Genomic DNA, 17,840 nt, shown 5'->3' on the forward strand with positions numbered 1-17,840 from the left:
TCAGCCTTTCTTATGCTCAGCCTTTCTTTCACAGCCATACATTGCAACTGGGAAAACCACAGCCCTGACTATACACACTTTTGTTGGCAGGGTGATGTCTCTGCTCTTTAGCCAAAAGACATGGTGACAAATAAAGACATGGCAAGAAAGCTGTTGTCCAGTGATTCCTTAATACAAAATATGAAAACAGTTAAGCTTTGCTTAATCATACCTTAGCAGTGTTCTGTTTTCACAGACTGCATCTATAAAACCTTCATGAGGGCACTCTAATACAATGAACACTATACTTGGCTCTGGAGGCGTACAAAGTTCTTCAGCCAAAATCTGTAATAAGATACAACGGTCAATGCACACCACCAATACACATATTTTATTAATCCACATTTCCACAATCCACATTTCAACAGGGAGGGGAACATTACTGGGAAACATTTCCCATAATGACCAAGAAGCAGGGATCACAGGGCAGGAAGGGTTTTGTTTTTGTTGTTGTTGTTGTTGCTTGTCAAACTGTTCCATCAAGTTATATGAATTTTTGAACTCAGAAAGCTGTTCACCTCAACCCACAATGATGAACGGGTCGAACTTAAAAGTTTCCCTTTGAATAAGTAAGAAACTTCATATGCTTTTTCACATTACACAAATCAATAGTTTTATGGACTCAATTCATTTAAATATTCCCACTGATAGAAGCAAAGGCCAAACAATGTTAGGTGGTAATCTCTCTGCCCTAAAAAATAAACTAAAAAAAAAACCAACCCATGGTTACAATCATAAGGCAGGGATACCCAGCTAATTTCACATGCAAAAAGTCCTAAAGGAAAGGACCCTTCAGAAAGTTCTACCTCTTTTCCTTCAAACACGATATTCTCTCCATTCTTCACAGCTGTTATTATGGGCGCAATTGCTGCATTGCCACTAAAGCAAAACAAAAAAGTTAGCTAGTCTCTGAAGATTGATGACATTCCACATATAAATGTTCACTGGAATTCCATACTTACATAGGTAAGCCAAGTTCCTTTGCTTTTAAAACTAAGAAGGTTCCTTTCTTTGGATGGATCTACATACAAATATTGATTATTTCACCATGTATTCCCCGCAATGTGTTCAGTCATCTCAAATTGTAAAGTTGACATTATATCATAAAATGCATTCATTTTCAACCCAACACTAACATTAGAAATACTAAAAGCGGACAGAAAGACATATCTGGCTTGCTGCCAAACAAAAAGGAATGAAAAATCTTATTAGGAATGCAGAATACACTTGGTGAACTAAGGAATGCACACTTTTTGTTTCTTTTTATGACTCTTTAATCCCTTTGTTTTGGGATGAGGAGATTGTGACTGAGTGGAGCTGAGTGTTCACTGGCCAGATGCCCTTCCTGACACCTAGATAGAGCTCACAGCAAAAATTTTCTCTTTGTGCCCTGATAGGGAAACATCTGCCGTTGCTTAGGATCGAACTCTCAACCTTCTGAGTGGGAGGTGAGCATCTTCACCTCTAGGTCATCGCACCACTCTAAGCATTGCTTCTCACCCTTTTGGCTAAGATCAAGTGTCAGCAATGCATAAAAAAAAAAATCATCTCATGAAGAAGACAGGTATAAGATCATCAAAAGCTGCAATTATAAATACAAATGTTGGGGAGAAGTCTACAAATCTATGACATGCAATATGCACTTTTAACTCCTACCATTTCTAACAGCTGACAATTTATTTCCATAATTTATATGAGAAACATCCAAGCACATGCTACACAGATGTAGTGAAATTGTAAAAATGCATACTTAGAATCTTAGCATTTATTTCACCCAGCTTTTTAATAAGCAAAGCACCTGGATCATATCTATTTCATATCAAGTGTTCCCCTAGCTCAGAATTTTTACAGCACAACACTGAATCTTTATACCATGACAGAATCCCCAATAGTGATTGAGGTACCCTCAATGTGGAGAAAAGCTCTTACCTTACAAACATATGCAACAACAAGAGATGGATCCCTTTCAAGTATTTGTCTCCTGCTGCCTTAAAAAAAACCCAACACAGACAAATGCATCCTGTGTTTCAAAATCAAAATATACATAACATTCAAAATGTCTGCTTTTTACCAAAAGCAACAAGATAACACATAGAGCCATAGTTTACACATTTGAGCAGACATGTCAATTATACATACATATGTGTGTTTGTGTGTATGTATACGTATACACACACACACACACACACACACACACTTAATAATTTTATTTTACCCTTGATAAAATCTAAGGTTCCTGAATTTCTATCCTATTTTTTTTAAGTTAGGGGGGGATGTAGTAATGCAGAGGAGGGGGGGAAATAATAGTGTCATCCTAGAACAATACCAAATGCCAGAAAAGTAGAGACACCCTCAATAATATTTAAGTATTTTGTGTAAACCAGCCTGGGCATTATAAACCCAAAAACATCAAGATAAATATTAACTTACATATATAAAGTTAAGATGACAAAACATTCATAAAAACTTAATATTTTAAAAATATTAAGACATCGTTAGGGCATACATTCCTAAATTTATCCAGTTTCTATGGTAATTTCTTTTGTGAAATATAGATGGACACAGTTTTAAACTTCATGCAGCAATTTAAATTATAATTGCTTATCTGGAAAATTTTCCCCTCCCCAACCATGAAAACCTCCTGGTGGGTCCAATTTCATTAACAAAGAGTGAGGCTTCCTCACCTGTTTTATCAGGTGACTGTTTATTCATGTCAGAGGGCGATTCTGGCCTGGAGATATGTTTTTGAGCATCCTCGTCTATTAGCGATTTAGAGTCTGGATGTATCCTTTGCTCACAGTCAGCTTTTGCTTGTTTCAGATAAAAGGTGGAAAGAGAAAAAGGACAAGAAAAATGTTAAAATATGTACATCTCTTTGTTATGCAGACACTGACTACATTCATATATAATACAGAACTGTATTTAACTGATTTGGCCACAATTGCCTCTATTGACACAGCATTGTCCAAAAATGAGCCAAAAACATACAAATCATTTTCATGGTTTTGTATGATATATGAAATAAGAAAATAAAAAAACCTTCAATTTTCATAGTCTGTTCAGAACAGTTTTGCACAGAATGGACATGTTCGTAGCTACTCGAGAATATTATAAACAAACCTTATTATTGTCATTCATGTAACGATAATTTGAAAATATCAGGGTTTTTGTTTATCCCACCTAGCACCCATTGACATGTGATTATAAAAAACTGGAAGTGATCACAATGTGATCATCTCCATCTGACACATAGTACTGGACTCAAGAAAAGCTAATACGCTATCTGTAAACTTTGAATTCGGTTAATGAAGTATTTACCCTGATATTTAATTGATCCCTAGATGGCTTCAGATTCTGGGACCTTCTGAATCCAGAGTGTTACCATCTTTGGTACTGGATGTGGTTGAACCCAAACAGACTTAGTGCACGATGGGAGTTATTTTGGACTCACAACTCCTGCTCAAAAAGCAGGTAGCTGTTGTGGCCAGGAGGGCCTTTACAGTTTCATGTTGTGTGCCAGTAGCCCCCATTCCTGAACCAAGGGAATATAACTTCAGTCATTCACACCCTAGACCCCTCCCAAATGGATTACTGCTGACACACTACATGGGGCTACCTTGAAGACCATCCAGTAGCTTCAGCTGGCACAAAATGCTGTGGTTGGAGGAATTACGTGTGCTTCACGAACTAAATATTTTACTTCTCTGCTTGAAAGCAGCACTGGTTGCCACGATGCTTCCAGGTTCAATGCAAGGTGCCAGTTATGATTTTAAAGCCCTACATGGCATGGGACCAGATTACTTGAGGGACCTATCCCATCAGGTCTGGTAAAAGGGAAATGCTGCAGGACCAATTGGCCTGGGAGCTTCATTTGGCAGGACCCAGAAAGACAGCTTTTTCTGCCATGATACCCTCCCCCTGGAATAACATTCCCTTGAGGTGAGATTTGTCCCATCCCTGCTGGCCTTCTGAAAGGCACTTAAAACGTGGATGTGCCATCAAGCTTGGGGATCCCATGGAAGTCTGTAGCCCCTTAAATGGCTGCACTGTGTATAAGTTTAGACTGCACTACCCTCTTTTTGTTATTGTGGGTTTTTTAACTGTAGTGATTAAGCATTTAAGTTAATTTTAATGGTTAAGTGTTGTGATTTAATAGTGTATGCTGCCCAGAGTCACATGCAAGTAAGATGAGCAGCCGCATAAGTTCAATCAATCAATATTGATTTTAGTGTATATTGTACTCCCATATAAAAGCCACCAACCATCAGAAAAAGAAAGTTATGAAACAATGGAATAAAGATAGGGTACAGCAAAATTTTCTACAACTAGGGCAGGCTCTCTGTCTCATAATCAACCACAAGTTCCTTATTACTACATCCCAATATTTCAGAATCAGAAGTAACAGAATTCTTATGATGCTTAGATCTCTATAGCACAGAATTTTCTGTGTTCTACACACATCCTATTTAAAATTAGGATACCTTACTCACCTACCAGAGGGACCTGTTGTACTGTCATTGTTTCATCCTCATATTCTGGAGCCAAAAAAGACTGCACAACTAGTAACAACATAGATGGAAAATGAATGTTAAATTATTTGAGCTACTGCTTTACATAAAATTTTTACAAGAGACCCAAACATAATTACATCAAACACAGTTTAAAATTCTTATGTTTCAAGCTTTAAGATGGCTTTGCTAGATGCGTTTTAAAGAAAAGATGTAGCCATTAACCTTAAAAGTTGGCAGAACAGCATGAAATCAAGAAAATCAAGCAAAGATGTAGAGCAATTCTCTTTTCCTGATCAGTCTGCCATACAGCCAGCATGCAAAACAGCACACCACCAGCAACTGTGAATTTGAAATACAATTTGAAAGATAGCACTTACCTATCTCCATTCCTTTCACTGAACCAGCAAATACTTTGATTGCTTCTAAATATTTTTGCTGAAATATACACAATAAGAAAGACAACTATTATTTCCTAGAAAATTAGTAACATTGATTACTCTCACATATTATGAGGTTCACCTAATAGGATAAAACACTTTTCACGTTTTAGTACATTTTTAAGCATTCAAAATAGTCATACATGTGATCTCATTATTATCCTTTCAACAATCCTGAAATATATTATGACACACAAGGGAGGAAGAATAAGTTGTCTAATTTTAAAGCAATTCTTTTAGTTCACTGCAGCTGAGACTCAAACTTAGGCATTCCCAATTCTTAACTATAAGATTACATCAGGTCAGAATAGTGGATCTTATTCTGCCCCCTAAAATACCAATATGCAAGCAGCCTTAGAAAGTAATAACAAGTATCTTTTAAAAAAGGAATACTCATCACAATTTAAGTGATAATTTTAAGGAAGAAAGTAATGTTTCTGAAAGTAAGGAAAGTAAGAAATCTGCATTTCTCTAGCAATTTTTATAGTACAGAATGCAACCATTCTAATTTCCAGATAAAGAATATCGAGATTATTCTTCAGGTTAAATTGTAATGTACTGTCTTGCATAGCTTATAGGTGTGAGCAGTTCAGAAGCTGGGTATTAATTATAGAAATCTCAGTCCAGAACAGATAGCAACTACATTAACTATGGCTATGACGAGTAATTCCAAAGAGAGACTCCACACTTTATACAAGAGGAGTATCTGTCTATTCTTAAAGTATTTCATTAAAATTCTGTAGAAACTTGAAAAAAATGTGAATGTCTTAAGAATCCTAAGAATTCTATCAATTTTAAAAAGTCAACTTAAGTAGATGCATATTAACACATGTAAAATCGTATCACTTATTCTGAAAAAAAAAGTTGATGCATGCACTGTCCTATTACATACTTAATTCTATGGTGTTATTCTTAAAAGATAACTGAGTAGGTAATCACTGCAAAAAAGGAGCATGATACAACTCACCAGTTGTGGTGGCCCAGAAAGAATACATTTGGGAACTCTTGTTTCTTTTAAGGTAAGAATCATTCCTGGATGAAAGGATAAAGAGTGTGAATGTTACAATTCGCTTTAGATAAAATTGCAGAAAACCTTTGGAAAAAAAGAGTACTGCTAGACGAGCAATACAGAAAGAAAAAGATTATGCTTGACATTTAGTGACAGCAATCCTTGAAGTTCCAATTGCCATCATTAACTGAATCCCATGGCTGTTCGATGAGACAACTTCATGGTGATTTCACACAATCAAGACCAGTGGAGAAGCCAGCAGGAAGTTTCAAAACCCAGCCCTACAAGGTGTTAAGTAGCTTCTCCCAGGTGGGGGAGGGAGCAAGGAGAAGCACAGAGGATGCTGCCCAAAGGTGAAGGTGAGGGAATGCACTAGAGGCACCGTTGTTTGGAGAGAGGCAGGGAGGATGTATGAGATACATTGATCAGGGAAAGTGTGCAGAGGTGCATAAGAGGCTGGTAGAAGGTTCCCCAGCAGGGGAGACTTACCCCAGTGACTTGAAATCTTTCCTGCTGGCTTCCCCATTGACATTCTGGAAGCAGCCAGGGAAGGTTGGAAATGGCAATCACATAATCACAAGGTGCTTGGCAACTGGTTGTTAAGTGCGACTGGATTGCCCCGCACCTAGGTCATGATAATGTGACCTTTGCGGTGTTGGGAGGGTTGCAATTTCAAAGACTAGCCAATTGGCTCAGTGCCATCATAACTTTGAATGACCAAATGGTTGTAGGTTGAGAACTACCTATAGTTTACAGTAGTTTATATTGATAAACTAAACATATTTTCATAGATAGCAATATCTATTATATTTAAATATGGTTCCCCTAGAGCTTAGATTGATTCCAACTTTACTGGCCTTCAGAAAAGTTCTATATCCCCTTTTTAATTAACAAAAGCAAAAATCCCCCATTTTTAACCAGTTTCCTCAAAAAGTCCATAAAAGATTTTCAGTATTTACTATTTTACCCCTGTTCAAACAAGTCTAGTTTGTATTTTTTTCCTTGTAGGAATCTTTTGGTTGGTGTTTCTTTGGATAAAATTAACTTGGCCTTGAAGTACTGTTGTATAACCTATTGATCTCTTTGTCATCTTCCTGACAGAGAAACATTTTTATCTTTACATACTACTTTTGGCAATATTTTGTATTTTGTATTGCTTGTGTGCATTCTATTCATTTCTGTATCTACATCTTCTTTTTCCCATTCCATAAATTGTGTTCAAACATTGGCAGCTCTTTATTTAATGCCTTCCCCAGGTTGTTCCAAAATGAATCTGATGAATTTCTTCATCCCTTGTTCCAGCTATGCCACATCCAGGTCCATTCATTTCTCTGGTTACTATTTTCATCCTATTTTCTGCGAATTCCATTTTTCCCTCAATATGTTTAATTTCTCCAATTATTTGTACTGCAGATTCTTCTGATCTTCAAATCTTTTAACCAAGTTTTTCTTAACAAATTAATTCATGCAGTTGTCACTAATTTTAGAATATTCTTTCCCAATTTCTCAAATGTGTTTTGTAATATCCCTGATATAATCCCTTTTCCTGGTAGTTGCTGTGTTAGTAATCCTCTCCCTTCTTTCACTGCATTCCTGATAATTGCTTTTTTAAAAATTTATATACTGAAAAGGGAAAGCAACAGGCAAAGGAGGTAGCACAATTTGCAATATAGAATATATTTATCTACTAAACTCACCAGACAAGCCACCAACATTTGCCCAATTCATTCTAGTGAGAAAGATATTGTCTAAATGAGCCACCTTTAACCTGCAATAAAGACAAAACTTTTAATGGAATTTACTAAAATATTTTACATTCTTCTGTCCATCATCACATCCAATATCATCCTCAATGCCTCTTTCGCTGACTGATTCATTAATTAATTCATTCCATTTATAAGTTTCTTCAATTGTCCAAGGAACTTTAGGTGACACATTAAAACAAAAACCAAACCAAATTCAGTAATAAGTAACCACAAAACTCTGTGTTACTATTTTAGGAAATGAAAGCTCAAAGATCAAATTTCAAAATCAGCACAGGGTTTATTCATTTTTATTTTAGTTATTTGTTTCATTTATATGCCACACATCTCACAGAAACGTGACTCTGGGTGGTGTACAATAAGGCCATAAAAACCGTAATTACAAAATACTCTAAAATTAATTATTGTTACATTTCATATTGTTTATGGAAAAAATTGCACCCATATCATGAAGACCGTTAAGGGTAAAAAAAACCCACCTTGAATTGAACTTGGAAGCAAAGTAGTAGTTAATGAAGCTCATGGAACAGAGATGCAGGTGTGCCATTTTAGGGTCAATAAATCTGGCCACACCACTGCATTTTGCCCCAGCTCAACCTTCCAAAACCTTTTCAAGGACAGATCCATATACAGTGCATTACAATATTCCACAGGGAGGAGACCAAGGCATGAATGATTATGAGCAGAGCCTCCTGATCTAGGAATGAGCATCACCGATGCACAATTTAAAATTGTGCAAAAGTCCTCCCAGGCATAATTGCCACATGTTCTTTAAGCAGGAGTTGCAAGTCTAAGAGGACTCTCAAGTTGTATACCAGTCTGACTAGGGCACAGCAATCCCATTCATACAAAGGATGGTTTAGTCCCAGAATGAGAAGGCTCCAAAACCCGAAGCTATTCAGTCTTTCCAGGATTCAGGTGAATCCTATTGTTCCCTATCCATATCCCTACAGCCTCCAGGAACAAAGATAGGAGATCAGTAGCATGCTTGATTGCCAGGGGTAGAGATGTATAATCATCAGCAGCGTACTGATGATATTTTACTCCATAGCAATGGATTAGCTTATCCAGACTTTTCATGTAGATATTGAACAGGAATAGAAATAGGTACTGGTAATTTAATAGCTGCCAGCTGATGTAAGGTTGTAATCTGTAAACTGATGCAATGTAATGTAAGGCTGATGCAATGAGGTGTGTTTGTGTGTGTGCGCGCGCGCACGCGGGCATTAGAGGATCTCTCTCTCTCTCTCTCTATATATATATATATATATATATATATATATATATATATATATATAATCTATATATATATCTATATCTATATCTATCTATATCTATCTATCTATCTATCTATCTATCTATCTATCTATCTATCTATATATATATATATATATATATATATATATATATATATATATATATATATATATATCTTTTCTCTCCTTGTGTCCATAGCTGAATGGAAAGGGATTGTATCTCCATGTTAATTGTATAAAGGCTCTGTATGCTGTATGCTGTGTTTTGCTCCTGGGTTTATCTCATAATACTAGTCATGCTGCCAAAACTCTGACAAAACAGCACCGAACTCTGCAGTATTCCAAAAAGTAGGGAACAAAGGCAGGATTCGTCCCCCACAATCACTACTAATTGGTATCACCCATGAAGAAAAGAGGCGAACCAGCACAATACTGTGTGCCCCTCCCCAATCTCTGGAGGTGGCCAGAATGATACTATGATTCATGTTATCAAAGACTGCTAAGAACTCAAGCAGAGCAAGGATACCTAATTCCCATTCCACCCTCACTAGAGTTGATCCAAAAGCTGAATCCTGACAGAAAGGAATCAATAGAATCCAAAAGGTTGTCTGAAGCTACTGCACACCTATCTTCTCCACAATCACTCCCAAAAGATGTTAGATACTGGGTGAAAATTGTTTTGCAGTGTTTTACAGGTCTTGTAGAGATAGTCTTTGCTTAACAACCCTAACTTATACTAGAATTTCTGCTGATAAGCAAAATAGTCATCAGGTGAAATTTCTTGTGACTACACCACTTAACAATGGCAGTTCCAGTGTTCCTAACTGTGGTCATTAGATGAGGACTGTACTGTCATTAGTTTAGGACTTCATGCTTCTGCCCTGGCCTCTGCTTCAACTCCTCCAACCTACTATCTCTCCCCATCTCTGTCCTTTTGGCCTCTCTGTACTCCACCACCTCACAAAAGCCTCACAAAAGGCCAGCAGGGGCCTCAGCTAGATGCACCTTGTCAGCAAGAGAGGAAGACCACACAAATGTCAGCTGGGGCAACAGGGGTAGGCAACAGCAGTACAGGGAGAGTTAAAGCCCATGCTACAGTCATAAATTCAGGCAGGCTGCCAAGTACCTGAATTTTGATCATGTGACAGAGGGGGCATTGCAACAGTTATAGCTCTGAGGACTATTCAGAATAACAGAGTTGGAAAGGACCTTTTGGGTCTTCTAATCCAACCTCCAGCTCAGGCAGGAAATCCTATATCATCTCAGAGAAATGGTTATCTAATCTCTTCTTTAAAATCTCCAGTGTTGGAGCATTCACAACTTCTGGAGACAAGTTGTTCCACTAATACTAACGGTTCCAAGTTGCTTCTCTCCTTGATTAGTTTCCATTCAGTCATAACTACCATTTGTTCAGCACTCTGTTGATTAGTTGCTGAATGAGCGGTCATTACCCAGGACTAACTATACTAGAAAAATTGTTACATATTCATGTAAGAGTTCCAGCCTTACAATTTTTTAATGGCAATTCTTATTCTTTTTTATAACTTTTAGAGGTTTAGAGGTTTTATTTGCATTTGTAGGCCGCCCTTTTCCCTGAGGGGACTCAGGGCGGCTCACAGAAAACCAGGGAAAGGGGAAATACAACATTGAGACAACAACACATAATAAAATAATGAGCAACATGCATACAACATTCGGGCGGGGTAGAAATCCTTATCCCCAGGCCTGACGGGCGAGCCAGTTCTTCAAGGCAGTGCGGAAGGCCTGGACGGTGGAGAGGGTACGAATCTCCACGGGGAGCTCGTTCCAAAGGGTCGGGGCTACTGCTGAGAAGGCCCTCCTCCTTGTGGTTGCCAGCCGACACTGGCTGGCCGATGGAATGCGGAGGAGGCCTAATCTATGGGATCTTATAGGTCGTAGGGAGGTAATTGGCAGAAGGCGGTCTCTCAAGTATCCAGATCCACTGCCATGTAGGGCTTTATGGGTGATCAATAGCACCTTGAAGCGCATCCGGAGATCGACAGGTAGCCAGCGCAACTCGCGGAGGATAGGTGTAATGCGGGTGAATCGGGGTGCACCCGCAATCACTCGCGCGGCTGCGTTCTGTACTAGCTGAAGTCGCCGGATGCTCCTCAAGGGCAGCCCCATGTAGAGCACGTTGCAGTATTCCAGCCTAGAGGTCACAAGGGCCCGAGTGACTGTTGTGAGGGCCTCCCGGTTCAGGTAGGGTCGCAACTGGCGCACCAGGCGTACCTGGGCGAATGCCCCCCTGGTCACAGCCGCTATATGATGGTCGAATGACAGCTGTGGATCCAGGAGGACTCCCAAGTTGCGGACCCTCTCTGAGGGGTGTAAAATTTGACCCCCCAGCCTGAGTGTTGGATTATTGGCCAAATCTTTGGGAGGAAAACACAACAGCCACTCGGTCTTTTCCGGGTTGAGCACAAGCTTGTTAATCCTCATCCAGTCCATGACGGCTTCAAGCCCCCGGTCCATCACGTCAACCGCTTCATTGATTTGGCACGGGGCGGACAGATACAATTGAGTATCGTCCGCATATTGATGGTATCTGATCCCGTGCCTACGGATGATCTCTCCCAGCGGTTTCATGTAGATGTTAAATAGTAGGGGGGATAAGACCGAACCCTGCGGCACCCCATATTTTAGGGGCCTTGGGGACGATCTCTGCCCTCCCACTAACACCGACTGCGACCTGTCCGAGAGGTAGGAGGAGAACCACCGTAACACGGTGCCCCCCACTCCCACCTCCCGCAGTCGTCGCAGAAGGATACCATGGTCGATGGTATCGAAAGCCGCTGAGAGGTCAAGGAGGACCAGGATGGAGGGATGTCCTTCATCTCTGGCTCTCCAAAGATCATCCATCAATGCGACCAAAGCGGTTTCCGTGCTGTAACCGGGTCTGAAGCCTGACTGGAAGGGGTCTAGATAGTCTGCTTCCTCCAAGGACCGTTGGAGCTGGAAGGCCACCACCTTCTCAACAACCTTCCCCAGAAAGGGGAGGTTGGAGACCGGGCGATAGTTGTTAAGGACAGCTGGATCCAAGGATGGTTTCTTCAGGAGGGGTCTCACCACCGCCGCTTTCAGTGCGGCGGGGAAGTTCCCCTCCCGAAGGGAGGCGGTTACAACCGCCTGGATCCAGCCTCGTGTCACCTCACTGCAGTTAGAAACCAGCCATGAGGGACACGGATCCAGGACACAGGTGGAGGAACTCACAGCTCTCATGGCCTTGTCCACATCCCCGGGGGTAACCTCCTGAAACTCAACCCAGAGCTGTTCTACTTGGTCCCCCTGTGCCTCGGCTGGAACTGCAGGTGTGGAGTCCAAGTCCGTCCGAAACCGAGCAATTTTGTCCGCTAAGAATTGGGCATATTCTTCAGCTCTGCCCTGCAAGGGTTCCCCCGTCTCCCTTTTGTTCAATAGGGAGCGGGTTATCCTAAACAGGGCGGCTGGACGGGACTCAGCGGATGCGACCAGGGAGGCTATGTGTGATCTTTTAGCTGCCCTAAGTGCCCTAGTATATTCCCTGGTGCAGGTGGTTACCATTGCTCGGTTCGATGCGGACTTATCGGACCTCCAACGGTGCTCTAGGCATCTCCTCCGGCGCTTCATCTCCCGGAGCTCCTCGGTGAACCAAGGGGGTCTCCGGGATCCGCCGCCTCGGAGGGGCCGCAGTGGCGCAATCCGGTCGAGGGCCTCTGACGCTGCCAAGTGCCACGCAGCAGCCAGAGTCTCTGCCGGACTGTGGGCGAAAGTGTCAGGAATAACCCCAAGCTCTGTCTGGAACCTTGCTGGCTCCATAAGACGCCTGGGGCGGAACCACCTGGTCGGTTCCTCCTCCCTACAGTGGGGGTTTGGCCTCCGGAAGTCGAGCCTCAGTAGGCAATGGTCTGACCACGACAGGGGTATGATGTCACTCCCCCTCAGACCAAGATCACACATCCACTGCTCCGAGAGAAATACGAGGTCAAGCATGTGTCCCGCTGAATGGGTTGGGCCTCGGATTACTTGAGCCAAGCCCATGGCTGTCATGGAAGCCATGAACTCCTGCGCCCCATCAGAGTTTTCACCGAGCGACGGCAAATTAAAGTCCCCCAGGACCATCAACCTAGGGAACTCAATTGCCAGCTCGGCTACCGACTCGAGGAGCGAGGGGAGGGCTGCTGCAACGCTGTTGGGAGGCAGGTACGTTAGCAGCAAACCCACTTGACCCTTGAGGTCCAACTTTAACAGCAAGGACTCACACCCGACAATCTCCGGAGCAGGGACCCTACGAGGAACTAACGACTCCCGGATAACAACGGCCACACCCCCACCCCTTCCCTGGGCTCTCGGCTGATGTAGCACCTGAAATCCTTCTGGGCACAGTTCTACAAGGGGGACTCCTCCCTCTGGGCCCAGCCAGGTCTCAGTAATACATTTTTTATAACTTTATAAATCCTTTTTGCTGAGGCTCAGCACTAGATCATGGTTGTAGGTTCAAAGTTGATTTGTAAATTAAGCATATAGCAATGTTTTAAATACTGCATGATTTTGTTCCCTGCCTATTAATGGCTACTCATTACTGCAATACAAAGGGTAAAACATTTGATGCATAATTATAAAGAATGAACTTAATATGCCTCTTTTCTCCCTGCCAACTAAAATTAATCTTATATGCTTTCTGAGTTAAAGCATCAACTGGGGCACTTTTTTATTCTTCCACACATTGAAACAGCACTGACTACAATTCCCAACAGCATTGCTGGGATTTAATAACAGAAGCTGTAGGTGGTACCTGCAATCATATAATAATTCAAGGTGGCATTCCTATTTTGTCTCCTATTTTGATCCCAGTTAACCACACCTTTGAGGCACTTCACTTTGTTGCCTCGGGTTCTCTTTCTCACTCCACTATCTGTACTGCTCATATCAACGAATGATTTGAAGATATTTAACACACTTCCGTCTATTTACTCTATTTTTGGTTCACTTACTTGTGCTCTTGCATAAGGCGCTGTATTCCTTCTCCACAATTAAAAAGATATCTGAAACGGAAGAATAATTAGAATTAGGATAACCTTACCTCGAATAGCACAATGAGAGCATCTGAAACCACTAAGATATAGTTGGCATAAGTTTAACAAGAATTGAAAGGGGTTGCTTTCTTTTATAAATCCATAGAAGAGAAAATTATTTTGTGCCATTTTAGGACTAGCATAGATTTCCCCCTATAGTGTATTAGGGACATACTCAGAGTTGTTAAAATGTTGGGAAGTCTCAACCATATACCAACTTCTACTGTTCCTGAACAGAGTAAACAATTAAAAATATTAAAGGGAAGTGTAGGATAGTTATGCTTGATTTTTCTCTGCAATATTCACCTTCTTAGAAGGACTCTATCTAGTAATAATGGGATTATGGGTCAAATGAACAAAGACTTAATTAGAAGTGACACCAAATAGATATTGGTGAAAAAACACTTAAAGTTGCTGTATATTTAGAGATGGAAAGTGTATTTGGTAAAGCAAAAAAGTAACATAAATAGCTATCTCTTGAATTCTCTTCAAAACATATTTGAGAAAAAAGAAGTAAGCATTAGCACTTTTGTTAAAGTTAGCCAGTTCTGGAAGAGATAAAGAAGAGAGTGAACAAGGAAGAATAACTAGGAGGTGCTCCTACCCATTCTCCTCTTTTACCAGCTCAGGAACCAAAGCAAGGAATACTGCCTTGCTAGAGAGAAAATATCAGTGTATGACTTCTTAGGGTATTTTCTTCCGTGTTTATATAAGATATAAAGATATAAACCCAGTTATCAAAGAAGCAGCCATTTCATCCTCTCTGAATGAACAGATGGTGAGAACAGGAACAAACTAGTCCAGTTATCACATCATTCAAAGGAAAGATGAGTAAGCACTTATGTTTATCCTTGAAAAAATCAGCCAACCTGTACTTGCTCTCTTTGGATGGCTAAGGTCTAATTCTCCAACCACATCATCCAAGCTTTTATGCCTAAGAGAGGACCAGAATCCACAGTATCTTACTTTCTAGTTCAGGAACATTACTATTATATCAAACTGGCTCTATTATGAACAAAATAATAAGAGCAAGTAAAAGGAAACCCAACAGCTTCTATAACAACTTTCTTTTTCACTAGGAAATATACTAAGTGTCTGAGTGTTGCTTAGAAAGAGTGCTAAGTAAGATGAATTCTCTTTTCTCTATGTACAGTCTTACAAACTAGCTCACTTTTGTGGAGGCTTTCTAGGGAAAAAAAGGAAAATATGATTGTTCTTTACTAATTGAGGATATCTTTTTCCCGACAAGCTGCTTTTCCTTCAACATAAAGCAGGAGATCTTGAGTTCAACTCCCCATTAGCCATGAAAGCCAGCTGGGTGACCTTGCACCAGTCACTCCCTTTCAGTCCAACTCACCTCAAAGGGTGATGGTGGTTGTGGGGAAAATAGAAAGGCAAAGGTGTGTTGGATATGTTCGCCACCTTGAGTTTTTTGCAAAAATAATAAAGGTGGGATACAAATAAATACATAAAATAATATGGTATTATAAAGTAGTTTTTCAAAGATACATTTAATGCCAAACGAGTTTTCTGCCATCATTTAAAGAACGCTAGTCTCACACACGTGCACTAGGATATGCTTCCTAGCAAAAAGATAATAAGTTCTGCAGATTATTACACCATCATTAACAGAATGGAATACAATGCATTACACATAATCCTCGACCTACGTCCACAATTGAGCCCAAAATTTCTGTTGTTAAGTGAGACATTTGTCAAGTGAGTTTTGCCTCATTTTCTTGCCACAATTGCTAAGTAAATCATTGCACTTGGTAAGTTACTAACCCAGTTGTTAAGTGAATCTGGTTACCCCCATTGACTTTGCTTGTCAGGTCCCCAAAAGTGATCACATGACTCTTGAACACTGCAGTGGTCATGAATATGAACCAGTTGTCAAGCGTCTGAATTTTGATCACAGGATCGTGTGGGGATGCTGCAAAGGTCGTAACTCTGAGAAACGGTAATCGAGTCACTTTTTATCAGTGCCGCTGTAACTTTGAACGGTCCCTAAACGAACTGCTGTAAGTCGAGGACCATGTGTACGGCAGCGAACAGAAAGGAGGAAATTTCAACGCCCCTAGCATGTGTCCCAAGGGAACCGGGAAGGAAGGAAGGGCGAGCATCAGGCGGAGACTAACCGGTTGTACTCGGAGAAGACGTAGACCGCCGCTCCCATGTCTCGCGATCCTCCCCCTACCACCTGCAGGTAAACGGTGTTGGGGCCCTTGCGGTCGATGGCCCCGTGGCGCTTCTCCCGCGTGCGAAGGTGCCGCAGCGGATCCTTGGGGGGACGCTGAAGACGGGCTCCCCCTCCGGACATGGCTCTGGCCGTCACTCCCAGCAGATGCCTCCACATGTAGCTGAGAGAAGGGCGCCGCATCCAGCCCGGAGACCGGCACACGCTTCCTTGCTAATCTCCCCACGTGACTGAAGCCGGGACCAATCCTACTTTAGAGCGAAGCGCTCTCTCTCCTCTCCCCACCCCCCACCCCCGGCCGCCAATCACAGGACAGAAACTGATCATAGAGTTAGGAGTTGAGGTGAGCTTTCCGGTTTCATTTCTACGTTCCCAGCTATGTTGTACGACCATAGAGACGGCAAAGCATTTCAGAGCGGCGGCTCGTTTTCGTGCGTCTCTTCAGAACAGAAAGTTGGCACCTTTAAGACTTGTGGACTTCAACTCGCAGCTATGCTGGCAGGGGAATTCTGGGAGTTGAAGTCCACAAGTCTTAAAGGTGCCAGGTTTAGGGACTCCTGCCTTAAATAATGCGCAACGTGACTTTGTGACTTGGCCAAATATGCAATCAGATACTGAACAAAGAGCAAAGGGGTAGGATTTTGTTTTTGTTTTTGCATTCTTTGCACTCATTAATCAAAAGGTGTTATCCCTATCACACATGACTCCAATATAACAGGTTGTTTTTTTAATGATACAGAGCAAAGTACAAAAGTGAGGATTGCTTTATTCATATATGGGTGTTGTTTTTTTTTTGTAACATACAAAACACAAAAGTAAAGCATTTATCCTAACTCTATCTATTGTTCCTCATGCTTATTCTTGATAATCTTTTTATTGTTACTAAAGAGTAGAAAATACCTGATTCCAATGTTATTTCTATCATAAAAAGCATAATTTAAGAAGTGTAGAAGAAACTCTCATGTCACTTTTACTCTGCTTCTTATCTGACTTTCCAATGAACCCTGGGGCTGAGAACACTTCATTCTAGGATTAATCTAGACTTAGTCCCATAAGGAACTGTATTTTTTTTAATATAGCAATAGCACTTAAGACTTACAGTATATACCACTTCACAGTACTTTACAGCCCTCTGTAAGCAGTTTACGGAGTCAGCATATTGCCCCCAACAATCTGGCTTCTCATTTGACCTCAGGAAGATGGAAGGCTGAGTCAAGCTTCAGCTGGTGAGACTCAAACTGCCAAACTGCTGTCAGCCAGCAGTCAACAGAAGTAGCCTGCAGTACTGCATTCTAACCACTGCACCACCACAGCTCTTATCCAGTGTAATATCTTTTTCTATCCCATTCTTGTAGCCCAAGATTTTTAAATATATTTTCAATCATAACATGATATAGTCCTCAGCAATCACAACTCAGTCCAAAATTACTGTTGCTAAGCAAAACAGTTGTTAAGTGAGTTTTGCATCATTTTATGATCTTTCTTGCCATAGTTGTTAAGTGAATCACTTTTAGTAACACAATTGTTAAGTGAATCTGATTTTCCCATTGACT

General features: G+C 41.0%; 1 protein-coding gene across 1 annotated transcript in view; it reads right to left on the minus strand.

The window, feature by feature from the left end:
* Window positions 1-16,504, minus strand: part of ELAC2 (elaC ribonuclease Z 2) — a 33,259-nt gene extending 16,755 nt beyond the window's left edge. Inside the window, exons 1-11 of the mRNA XM_032211418.1 lie at window positions 16,229-16,504; window positions 14,010-14,060; window positions 7,694-7,764; window positions 5,955-6,019; window positions 4,928-4,985; window positions 4,530-4,598; window positions 2,724-2,849; window positions 1,969-2,027; window positions 1,002-1,060; window positions 846-918; window positions 212-324 (exon numbers count right to left, since the gene is read on the minus strand). Coding sequence (XP_032067309.1) covers window positions 212-324; window positions 846-918; window positions 1,002-1,060; window positions 1,969-2,027; window positions 2,724-2,849; window positions 4,530-4,598; window positions 4,928-4,985; window positions 5,955-6,019; window positions 7,694-7,764; window positions 14,010-14,060; window positions 16,229-16,470 — 986 coding nt within the window. The 5' untranslated portion in view covers window positions 16,471-16,504. The remainder of the gene's footprint in view (window positions 1-211; window positions 325-845; window positions 919-1,001; window positions 1,061-1,968; window positions 2,028-2,723; window positions 2,850-4,529; window positions 4,599-4,927; window positions 4,986-5,954; window positions 6,020-7,693; window positions 7,765-14,009; window positions 14,061-16,228) is intronic.
* Window positions 16,505-17,840: the final 1,336 nt, after the last annotated feature.

This window comes from Thamnophis elegans, chromosome 2 (genome assembly GCF_009769535.1).
Source record: "Thamnophis elegans isolate rThaEle1 chromosome 2, rThaEle1.pri, whole genome shotgun sequence".
Lineage (NCBI taxonomy): Eukaryota > Metazoa > Chordata > Lepidosauria > Squamata > Colubridae > Thamnophis > Thamnophis elegans.